This window comes from Eumetopias jubatus, unplaced genomic scaffold, assembly GCF_037043125.1.
Source record: "Eumetopias jubatus isolate StellerSeaLion01/CBP00866 unplaced genomic scaffold, mEumJub1_p1.0 scaffold_1, whole genome shotgun sequence".
Classification (NCBI taxonomy): domain Eukaryota; kingdom Metazoa; phylum Chordata; class Mammalia; order Carnivora; family Otariidae; genus Eumetopias; species Eumetopias jubatus.
The window spans coordinates 81816386-81828794 of NW_028274807.1; the positions used below are offsets into that span (position 1 = coordinate 81816386).

The 12409-nt window shown below is 40.0% G+C and overlaps 1 protein-coding gene across 5 annotated transcripts in view; it reads right to left on the bottom strand.

The window, feature by feature from the left end:
* Positions 1–12409, bottom strand: part of YEATS2 (YEATS domain containing 2) — a 108118-nt gene that overhangs the window by 11117 nt on the left and 84592 nt on the right. For all 5 annotated transcript variants that reach the window (XM_088025225.1, XM_088025227.1, XM_088025228.1 and 2 more), the window contains 3 exons: positions 10141–10324; positions 4920–5048; positions 4356–4454 (listed from right to left, as the gene is read on the bottom strand). In XM_088025225.1, the coding sequence (XP_087881351.1) occupies positions 4356–4454; positions 4920–5048; positions 10141–10324 (412 nt within the window). The remainder of the gene's footprint in view (positions 1–4355; positions 4455–4919; positions 5049–10140; positions 10325–12409) is intronic.

The following is a 12409-nucleotide window of genomic DNA, read 5'->3' on the forward strand; positions in this document are numbered from 1 at the left end:
AGCAACTCCAAGCTCATGACAAGGTGGGGCAATAAAGTGGCTTTTTACATATTTCTTACAGGGCCAACCACACTGCTATGCAATATCCCCCTCACTCGTGCGCACACACACGCGCGCGCGCGCACACACACACACACACACACACACGCACACTGCCTCATTAAAATATAATGCTGTCCTGTTCTAAGTTCTAGTATCCTTTTGGATATCATCTCTCCAGCTAAGATTATCAACTTTCAGCATTATCTTAGTGTTCTGAGACATAAGGCAGAAAGCAAAAATCAGATCTGCTGTGCTTGGAAACAGCCAAGCCAAGCACAGTAGGCTTTAATCTTACCAAATCTACTGATGGAAGATAGCAATGTCTCAGGTGCATGTGCCTCCCTGTACTTCTGCAGTCTTCTTGGATCTTTTGATCCATGACCACACACTTTCTGCTTCTGCATTAGCTTCTTTGCCTTCGATCTCTTCCCCTTACAACTCACCTTGCACATCAGCACCAGAAAATTTTCCTAAGTGACCTTTTTCGTGTCATTTCCGTAGTCAACATCCTTAGTACTTTCCTATATAACAAGGGTCTACAAATGAGATCTACTCATACATCTCTCCCTTTTACTGATGCATAACTTGCATAAATGCACAAATGTCAGGTGTATGGTTCAACTGCCTATGTATATGCCCATGTACATCATTCCAGTCTAGATAAAGAGTATTTTGGGGCACATGGTTGGCTCAGTCAGAAAAGCATGGGACTCTTGATCTTGGGGTCATGCCACAAGGGGTACAGAGATTACTCAAATAAAACACACACACACACACACACACATAATGGAGTATTCCTAGTCCTCAACGAGGCTCCCTATGCTTTTGGCAGTTCCTGTCTGCCAAAGGTAACCACCTTTTACCCACTTTGAATTTCACATAACTGGAATCATTCTGTACATAATCCTTTGCATCAGCATCTTTTTAGCTATTAAAAATAACAATGCAATGGACATTCTTGCATATGTCTTTTGGTGGATGGACATATGTATGCATTTCCTGGAAGTGTATTTCCTGGAACATAGGGTGGATGTATGTTTAGCTTTATTAGACAATGCCAAACTGCTTTATTACATCAATTTACACTTCCACCAGCAGTGCATGCGAGTTCCAGCTGCTTTGCATCCTTGACAAAACTTGGTATGGCCAGTGTTTTAAATTTTGGTGATCTAACAGCATCTCACTATGGCTTTAATGTGCATTTCCTTGATAACTAATGAGCTTGCACAACTTTTCACATCTTTATGAGCTATCTGGATAACCTCTTCTGTGCAGTTTCTGTTCACATTTTTTTGCTCTTAAAACATCTGTGCCCCAAATCATGAAGATATTATCTTCTCTGATAGAAAGTTTTACTGTTTTACCTTTCACACATAATCCAACTCAAATTAATTTTTGTTTATGGTGTAAGGTTCACTGTTTTCCCAAATGGATATACCTAATTAACCCAGCACTACTTATGGAAAAAGACTTCCTTTTCCCTACTGAATGTCATAAATCTAGGGACCATAAACGTGTGAGTCTATTTCGGGGCTTTCTTTTCTATTCCATTATTCTGTCTACCCTTGAATAAGAACACTATCTCAATACTGTAGCACTACAGTATGTATATCTGGTGGTCCAAGTGCCCTACCATTTTGTTCTTCAAAACTGCCTCAGCTATTTTGGGCCTTTGCATTTCCCCATACATTTTAGACTTAGCCTGTCCATTTCTACATACACACAAAACAACACTATAGGCATTTTGGCTGGGACTATATTGATTCTGTATGTCATTTTTTGGGAGAGAGCTGATAACACATCAGGTCTTTCTGTATATTAATATAATTTCTTATTTATAAAAATTACAGTTGAGCCTTGAACAACTTGGAGGGTTAGGGGTGCCAAATCTCTGCAGTTGAAACCCATGCATAACTTCTGATTCCCCAAAAACTTAACTATGAATAGTGTACTACTGATTGGAAGCCTTACTGATAACATAAATGGTTGATTAACACACATTTCATACATTGTATTATATACTGTATTCTTACAATAAAGTTAGAGAAAAGAAAATATTAAGAAAATCATAAAGAAGAGGAAATACATTTACAGTACTGTACTGTATTGAAACAAATCTGTGTATAAGTGGACCTGCACAGTTCAAACCTGCGTTGTTTAAGGGTCAACTGTATTTAAAACAATAAGGTATATCCTCCCATTTATTTAGGTCTTTTCCCTTTCTCTCAGAACTATTTAGTAGGTTGTTAGCACTTAATTTCTATATAAACTTAATTTTTTACATGTCTATATTGACTTGTATTGAATGACCCTGCTGATTTAATTTCACTGTTAGCAATATATATCCTCCCAATCCCTAGTAATTCCAAGACTTCAAGAAACAGAAGGAAGTCCTTAGAAAAAGTTCAGAAACTCCAGTTCTATAGGTACAAGTGTACTCACATTAATCTGGCCCTCCAACAACTATGGAATTATAGAATTAGCATTTTCAGGTTGACACAGCTATTCTACTATAGAAATGACAACATATGTTCTCAAAGACTTGTACCTACAGCCCCAGACTGGAAACAACCCTAATGTCCACTAATAGGAGAAATGATAAACAAATTATGGTGTATTCCCTACAATGTGGAATACTATTCAGGTACAATATGTATGAATCTCAAAAACATTATGGTAAATAAATACAACCAGACATAAAAAAATGCATGTGCTTCCACTCATATAAAGTTAAAAAAAATAGACGTAACTGATCTACTGTAAGGGAAATCAGAACAGTGGTTGCCTATGGGGGTTGGGAACTGACAGGAAGGGGCACAAGGTGATGAAAATTTCTGTATCTTGAATGGAAAATGGGTTACATGGGTTTATAACAAAGTTCATCAAATGGTATGCTTAGTACCTTTGCATTTCAATATACAAGATTTTATCACAATTAAAGTACAGAGATGCTCTGACCCCAGTCCAAAATGAACTGAATCCGAATCTGCATGAGGAAGGCCTATGAAATGGATCCACTATTGAGGAGAAATGCTGGTCCAGGCTAATACAAGTTCTTTTATCAGCTACCTTCTGATCAGGGGTTGGCAAACTTTTCTTATAAAGGACCAATCAGTGATCTCGACTGGAACTTATCAACTTCGACTTGGCAGAGCACCCACAGATCATATGTAAATAAATGGGAATGGCTGGATGCCAACTAATTTTATTTAAAAAACAGGCAGGGGACTGTAATCAGCAAACCCATTTTAGTTGGTCACGCCTTAAGTTACAAATCCACCTTTTCTCAAGACTGGTGTGAAAGATCTGGCATGTCTGAAAAGCAGACTACTTCAAATTTTGACTGCACTGCTTTTTAACTTTCAAGATTTAGGAAGTAGATACTTCCTATCTCCAAACTTCAGTTTCCTCATCTGCAAAATGGGCATAATAGCTATCTGGAAGTCCTATGATAATTGTGATCTATATAAAGCAGCTAGCCTGGTGCCTGGTACACCCAAGGCTCTTAGCACATGGTAGCTCTCAGTATTCTAGATGTTACAGACATCAAAGTGTGCTGCTTTAACCCACCACACTATCTCAATCTACTCAGTGGGTCAGAAATGTCCCCCTTGCCAGCCTGCCAAAACCTGGCCCTACCTGAAGCTCCTTTACCACAACTATACACCCCAGATGAGTCTCCCTAATTGGTTTACTTCCCCAAACAAGCCCTCTGAGTCTTTGTCTCTACCGCTCCCTCAAAATGCTTCACTCAAGTCCAGGTTATAATCCATATTCCACAGAAATTCCTACCCCCTCCACACCCCCACCAACCCTGAGCAGACATCCTAGACTGAAATATTGTAGCATTTACTTTCCAGATCACTTATCCTGCATTTATCAATCACTGCTTACTGTCTACTACTACTCTCTTCAACCTGATTTGAAGTTTTCTTTTAAAGATTTTATTTATTTATTTGACAGAGACACAGCGAGAGAGGGAACACAAGCAGGGGGGAGTAGGAGAGGGAGAAGCAGGCCTCCCCCTGAGCAGGGAGCCCGATGTGGGGCTCGATCCCAGGACCGCAAAATCATGACCTGAGCTGAAGGCAGACGCGTAACAACTGAGCCACACAGGTGCCCCTGATTTTGTAAGTTCTTAAAGTGCAGATGATGCTTTACCCATCTCTGTTTCCCTCAGTGTCAGGTCTATTATATAAACACTTGTTAAGTATTTCTGATGTGACTCAGAGAGGCTGAAATTCAAGGCACCCAGACTACAATAATGTCTTACACAAAACTTCCAGGCAAAAATACCATGAGAAACTACTTACCTTTTGTAACAGCTGCTGGAGCAGAGCTGGGGATAATCGGAGTTGGGGCAGCTACAGGCAGAATGGCAGGTGATTTGTTGGCAGAAAATGACTGAACCACTAACAGGTTTAAAAAAAAAAAGGAGAGGACGTAAGAAATAGAGAAATTATTACTCCCAGGTGATGGCCTCATTTTAGACGAATGGCACAAAAACAATTTCAGTACAACATTCAAAAGGTCCTCACTTAATATAGTGATTTGACAAGGTTGGCTGTTTACTAACAGGACCAGGGTACCTGAGCTATGATCTTCAGCTGTGGAAATGGGGGCTTGTCACTAAGAAAAATCCAATTAGCCTGGCACTCTCATAAACACTTAAAATGCTCCCCCTCTACTCAACTTTAGAAATGGGGAGCTATTTAGAAACAAATGGGTCATCTGGGGTTCATGTTCAGTGCGACAGTCGGTGCTCCAGAGTTCAAAACGCCAAGGAGAGCAGATGGCCAAGGGGCAAGGCGGCACGGGGAGGGGCCACAGGCAGAATGGGGACACGCGGCCCGCACGCCCCAAGGGGACCGACTCACCTTTATTCACAGGCATCAGGATAGTCTGTACACCTCCGGATGTATTTACACCGAGTGGCTTGAGCTGGCTGGGGATCGTCAGGACAGCCTGCTGGGGAGTGGATTGACTGGAGTGAATCTTTAGCAATCCTAAAACAAGTTGGAAGATAAGGCCAAGCTGAAGATCAGATGTTTCCTTAAAGTCCTGCCCTCTTGAGCATTCACATTTTCTCACAGGAGGAAGGTATTAGGACATTTCCCCTTTGATAAACAGAGCGGGAAGCATGAGACAATGGATGCGGCAGATTTCACAATGAAACAATGATGTGACAGTGAGGACTGAGTTTTGCCCCGCAATCATAAAGTAATAGAGAAATTTTTGGAAAAACAGAATAGAAAAAAAAGAAAAAAAGAAAAAGTCACCCAGAGTCCAACGGTGGAGACAACAATATTAACATTTTAAGATAGTTCTTTTCCATGTCTGTTTTCTACGACAATTTCTTTGTTCTGTATCCAGCTGTGATAGGCACAAATTGGATGTACAATTTTATATTCTGATTTGGAGAACTGTCATTTTCCTACTTAAAAACCTTCTCTGGCTCCTGGCTGCCTAGAGAATGTTTCCAAAATTAGTTTCAGAGTATTCAGAATCCACTTTAATCTGGTCCCAGTTTATCTGTGGACCGCTCACACCATCCCTATAGATCGAATACTTTGAAAATGTGTGTACTTGCCACACCTTCTAATTTCTACCTCTGTGCAGCTGTTATTTTCCAAACATCAGACATTCTCCACTCATTATTTTTTTTTACAGTAAACCCTACCCACAATGTGGGGCTCAAACTCAAGACCCCAAGATCAAGAGTAGCATGCTCAACTGACTGAGCCAGCCAGATGCGCCCCCCTTACCATTCTAGAAAGGGTCATTCTCTCCCATTTTCCTTTAGGGGTAACTTCCATACTCCCATTTCCCTTACACAACTACTGGAGGCATTCAGAGGGCCAGTAAAAAACGACAAAGGGCTTTTATCATGAAACAGCACATAAAACACAACATAAATACATGCTGTCATATAACGACTACTTAGAAACAGCATTTGAGGGGCGCCTGGGTGGCTGGTTCAGTTAAGCATCGGACTCTTGATTTTGGCTCCAGTCATGATCTCAGGGTGGTGAGGTCGAGCTCTGCGCTCAGCCGGGAGCCTGCTTAAGATCTGCCCCGCGCCCCCCAACCGCTCACATGTGCACTTTCTCTCTAAAAAAAAAAAAGCCACACAGGATTGGAGACTCAAGATACTTTAAGGCAATGGAAAACAGCAGGTATGAGTAAAAGGAAAGGAATCATCTTACAAACTTTCTGAAACAAAGCCTTAAATAAAAAAGAAAATCTTTCTTTGGAATAGATGTGTGTCAAATCAGTCAGTCAGGTGGTAAGTTCTTACTGAGATGTGCCCTCACAGACAACAATGACCTGGTATTTCATATTTTAAAAATCCTTATTTTTATCAAAATATAACATGCTTATCAGTTGAAAAGTAAAAAAGTGCTAAAAAGGCTTTTATTTATTTTTTTAATTTTTTTTAAAGATTTTATTTATTTATTCATGAAAGACAGAGAGAGAGAGAGAGAGAGAGAGAGAGAGAGAGAGAGGCAGAGGGAGAAACAAGCTCCCAAGGAGCAGGGAGCCCAATGCGGGACTCGATCCCAGGACCCTGGGATCATGACCTGAGCCACAGGCAGACGCTTAACCATCTGAGCCACCCAGGCGCCTTAAAAAGGCTTTTAATTAAATACAGCCATTCTTTCCTCCACCTCCCTGCCCTCATGTAGTTCCTCAGCAGCATCCACTTTCAACCCTTTTGGCTCTTTCTTTTAATACTTATCTCAGTAACTTTAAAAGACTGTGTCTACTGTAGGCCTTGATTCTGATACAACATTTTGATGGTACACACGGACTTGCTATTAGGATAGATATAGGTATTTTAAAGCCACCAGTACAGTTCTCTACTGATCCAAAGAACACCATGACACTGAGATTCCATTTTGTTCTCTGGAGATAATAGTTCCTCTTTTTTCAGTTTAGTTCTCCTTCAACATCTTACCAAGTCTCCCTACTTCCTTCAGACATGGCTATAACCACCCCCCCTTTATATAATTCTCCCTGTGGTCAGCTCTCCTAGATAACTTCTAGTTCCACTCCGTCTGAGATAACTTTCCCCAGCTCTCTGATCTGCTCCACTCTGTCTTTGGCTGCCATCCTGGGACACCCTTCACCATGACCCTGGGAATTCCCTTTGCCTTCCTTCTATGTTGGATCCCATTTCTTCCTCTTTCTTGCTCTACACCTCTTCACTCTTGTAAAAAATATATATATTTTAGGGCGCCTGGGTGGCTCAGATGGTTAAGCATCTGCCTTCAGCTCAGGTCATGATCCCAGGGTGCTGGGATCGAGTCCCGCACCAGGCTCCCTGCTCCTTGGGAGCCTGCTTCTCCCTCTGCTTTTCTCTCTTTCTCCCTCTGTCTCTCATGAATAAATAAAATCTTAAATATATATATATATATATTTTAGTAATGTCTCAAGACAGGGAGCATAGGAAATAGAACTTTGCCTGTCAGAATATATTTCTACCCTCACTCTCAGGGATGATCTGGCTGACGACAGAATTCTTGACTGGAAGTCATTTTCCCCTAGAATTTTGAAGAGTAGGATCATAGCTTCCAGCACTGCTGAGAAGCCCAATAATAATGTAATTTCTGAACTTTCCTGTTTCTTCTTCTGACGGCCTGTAAGATCTTCTCCTTGTCCCTGGTGTTCTGATTTCATGAACAAACTGTGCCTCCGTGTGAGCCGTCTTTCATTTGCTGTACCACACACTGTGTCTTTTGAGCTTGGAAGTCTGTCCCTTCAATTCTGAGATAAATTGTTTCCTCTCTTGGATCACTTCCTTCCCACTATCTTCTGTTTTCTTTCTGGTACTTCTTTTAGTCTGATGTTGCCAGGACACCCTGATACACTACTGAATTTTCTTTCTTAGTGTCTAACTTCTTGGTCTGCTTTCTGCTTCCACCTGTGCCCCATAGTTTAGTCTAAATGCTACAGCCAGTGATCCTGTTGAAAGGTAAGGCAATCATGTTACGCCTTAGTTTTAAATCCTCCAATGGCTTCCCTTGGAGTAAAAGTCAAAGTTCTTAACATGACCTACAAAGGGCCTATGTGATCTGGCCCCCATCACTCTGACTTTATGTCCCAATACTCCTTCCCCTGCTCACCCTGCTCCAGTCACAACAGTGACCTTGTTCAAAATACTCCAAAATGCACACAATTTAATTAAAAAATTAATTACCGCAGTAAAAATAGAGTCAACATATACATGAAAAATTAACGGGCAGCAGCAAATAGTTTGGTTTGTCTATGAAAACATTATATGCAGAATGTTTCATCAGCAGCATCTCAGGAAACAAGAACTTAAAGCCAGGAGACTTCATTTACTTCATGTTAAAAACTTAATTAGAAAAGGGGAAGTCAGGGGTATCTGGGTGGCTCAGTTGGTTAAGCATCTGACTCTTGACTTCGGCTCAGGTCATATCTACGGTGGTGGGATCAAGCCCACACTGGGGCTCTGCGCTCAATGGGGAATCTGCTGGAGATTGTTTCTCTCCCTCTCCCACTGCCCCTCCCCCAGCCCCCGCTTGAGCTCTCTCTAAAAAAAGAAAAGGAGACGGCATTTATTTCTCATAAAGTAATCCTCTGTTTCTACAATTTCTACCCCAGTCCCAACACAGTGCCTGAGAACATTCCGTTAGCAGAGAACAGCACTCCCTATACTAGAACTTGGTCAATGGTAACTGGTAGGTAGAAGTCATGGGAAAAACTACCAGCCTTAATTTTTTGGTCTTGAACTACCCAAAAAATAAGACATGGGGGCTTGGAGACACGTATGAAATGTAGTAATAGCAATAAGAATAACGATATCCACAATCTTTTATCCAAAGGTACTAAGGTACGTGTGTGTATGCATGTATTAACGTATGTTTATGTGTGTATACATGTATCTCAGTAATACTCAGCTTCTTCTGTGTATCAGCGCCAGCCGGTTAGCTGGTAACAATCTGCAACAAGGTAATACAGAAGCAAGAGTGTTCAGAAACTTTTCTAACAGTGTGACACTGCTGTGACATTGTTATTATATTTTACAGGAGTATCTGTCTGTGGTGGATTGCAGAAAAACAAAGTTGATCTTTCAAGTTTGAGAAGCAATGTTGTATATTATATATACTGGCATACTGCCCACTGGCATCTGGACAGCACAATGTAATCAAGCACATTAGTATTTTTGTGGCAAAACACAAATATTCATATTTAGTCATATAACAGCTTGTCCAATGGAAGTCAGATTTCACATTAAAGTTAGTTACGCAAACCAAGAAACAAAAAAAAAAATCTTTGATTTTCACAGCTTTTTTGGATTTTTAGAATTAAAAGAAATGTGGACAAGGATACTAAACATGCTAATAACGGCAGTTATTTATATAATGGCTACTACATGTCGGACAGCAGTCTAAGCATTTACATATTGATTCATTTAATCCTCTCAACTGTATGAGGTCCATATTATCATCAAGCTTATTTTACAGCCAAGGAAACGGAAGCAAGTTATTTTAACTAAGGCAATCTGGCTCCAGGATTTGTGCTGTATGTTAACCAAAGAAGTGAAAGGCACACTCTTCTGGGGCCATTTGGTGTGGGCACAAAGATGTCACCCATATTACCAGACCACATGCGTGCCACTCTAACACTACCCAATCTAGTACCTAATGTTAAAAATCACGACTTGGGGTCATCAAGGCCAATTTATATTTTATATACTTTGTTTATGAAAATATGTTTTATAATGTGTTCCATTCAAAACTGATGATTAAAAAAAAAGAAAATGGTAATATAAGGAGAGTAAACTCAGTTCTCCACAAAGTTACGTGATGAAAGCAGCTAAAATACTCCACAGAGTTCCAGGTGGTTAAAATTATATCATTTAAAAATTCTTATTCCATTTATAAACCATTTCAGACTAAGGATTTATGTGTCGATTTTAAGAATAAATTATCAAAAAAGCAGCTATATGGAAAATATTGCTGAGTTAATTATTTTTAACAACTTACTATACAAAATATTGTTTAAGACCTTCCAAAAATATTCTAGCCCAAAGACAGGAAAGAGAAAGAATGTCCTTCTGATACAACCGACCTGACACGGTGGCTTTCCCGGAGATGGGGTTTGGCGTGGGCACTAGGGACGTGGCGCTGATGACGGAGGGAGCAGTGGCCTTGCAGGCTGCTACAGGGGACTGGCTCACACACACTGCTTGCTGCCCAGAAGTTTTCACGACAGAACCGATAGCAGACGATGAACTGGGAGTTGTTCCTTCCGACTGCTCATCATAGGGCCAAAAACAGAAATTAAGAAGAAAGCAGTTAACTTACTTAGAACAGTGACTGCCATGTAGTATATTCAATAAATATTCTCTATTAGCTATCATTTTTACCTATTAAATGCCATGCCATTTAAAAAGACTGCCTCTCTCATTCAGTGTTTCCTACACTTTCAGAGTTCACAGACCAGAAAAATTTTTCAAGTTTAAAACAAGGAGGTATCAGAGGGTTACCACATTAAAAACAACAACAAAACCCAAAAGCCCTCACCACCTATTTATAAAAGGATATTTCAACACCAAAAAAAGGACATAATCTCAGAATATAAAAGTGAAATAAAATGAGTTTTATTAAGAACTCACTATAATGTTTTAACACCTGTCTCATTCAGCCAACCAACATCTACTACATGGCAGGCACAGTGTTAAAGGCTAGGGCCCAGAGGTAACAGCCCGCAAGGAGGACAGGGCTACCAAACTGTGATGAGTGCTACAGCAGGCACAGGTACAAGGCACTATTAAGACTGAAAGGAAAATTACTATTTCTGTCTAAGGATGGGGAGGGGAGAGTACTGGGGAAAGCTTCATGTACAAATATGGCACTTTAGGGGAATCTTCAAGATTTAAGACAGGGAAAGGGAGTGACAAAAGAATGTTTCTTGGCAGAAGTTGGCAGAAGACAGTAGGCAGAAAGAGAGGCATGAAAGAACATGATATGTTCAAGGAACTACAAAGTAGAGCGGTATGAATAGGCATATGAAAGGTAGTAGGAGGAGATAAAGCCTGAAAAGCAAGCAAAATCAGCTTCAAAAAGACCTTAGGGTGCCAAGACAATTCAAGGGGGAAAGAGGCTTCAAATGTTCCTGGACCAACTGGCTATCTACATACAAAAGAGTGAAGTTTGGCCCCTACCTCACACCATATAATAAGTAACTCAAAATGGAGCAAAGATCTACCTGTAAGAGCTAAAACTATAAAACTCTTAGAAGAAAATACTGGCTTAAATTTTGTAATTTTGGATTAGGCAATGGTTTCTTAGCTATATCAAAAGCATAAACAATAAGAGAAAAATAAGCTGGACTTCGTCAAAACTAAAAAATTTTATGGTTTTCAGAGTACCTTCAAGAAAGTGAATAGATAGCCCACAGAGTGGGAGAAAATTTTTGCAAATCTCATAAGAGATTCATATCTAGAGTATCTAAAGAACACTTAAAACTCAGTAATAAAAAAGAAATAATCCAACTAAATAATGGGCAGAGGATCTGAAGAGACATTTTTCCCAAAGAGATACAGAAATGGACAATAAGTACATAAAAAGATGCTCAATATCATTAGCTAACAGGGAAATGCAAATCAAAACCACAATGAGATACCATTTCACACCCGCTAGAATGGGTTAACAACAACAACCAAAAGGACAAGAACAAGCATTAGCGAGGATATGGAAAAACTGGAGCCCTCATACACTGCTGGTAGGAGTCTAAAATGGTACAGATGTCTGGGAAAACTGTTTGGCAGTTCCTCAAAATGTTAAAGAGTTTACGATATGATCCAGGAATCCCTTTCCTACGTATATAGCCAAAAAAACCAAAAACATATGATTATACAAAAACTTAAACGTAAACATTCACAGCAGCATTACTCATTATAGTAAAAATGTAGAAACCATCCAAATGTCCGTCAACTAATAAATACAACAACAAAACTTGGTATGGCCATAAAATTGGATATTGACCACTCAGCTATAAAGAAGTACTGATACATGGCAGTACAACACGGATGAACCCTGAAAATGTAAGAAACCAGACCCAAGAAAGATTAGTGGTTGTCTAGTACTGGGGGGGGGGGTGGGCAAAGGGGAGGAGGGAACAGGGAGTGACTGCTACTGGGTATGGAGTGATTTTAATCACTTTAGGAGTGATTAAACATTCTAAAACAGATAGTGGTGATGAGTGCACAACCTTGAGAATATAATAAAAACCAGAGAACTGTACACTTGAAAATGGAGAATTTCATGGCATGTGAACTGTATTTCAAATGACCCAGTGGTCTACCTGCTAAATATCTTATATTTTTACTACTTTG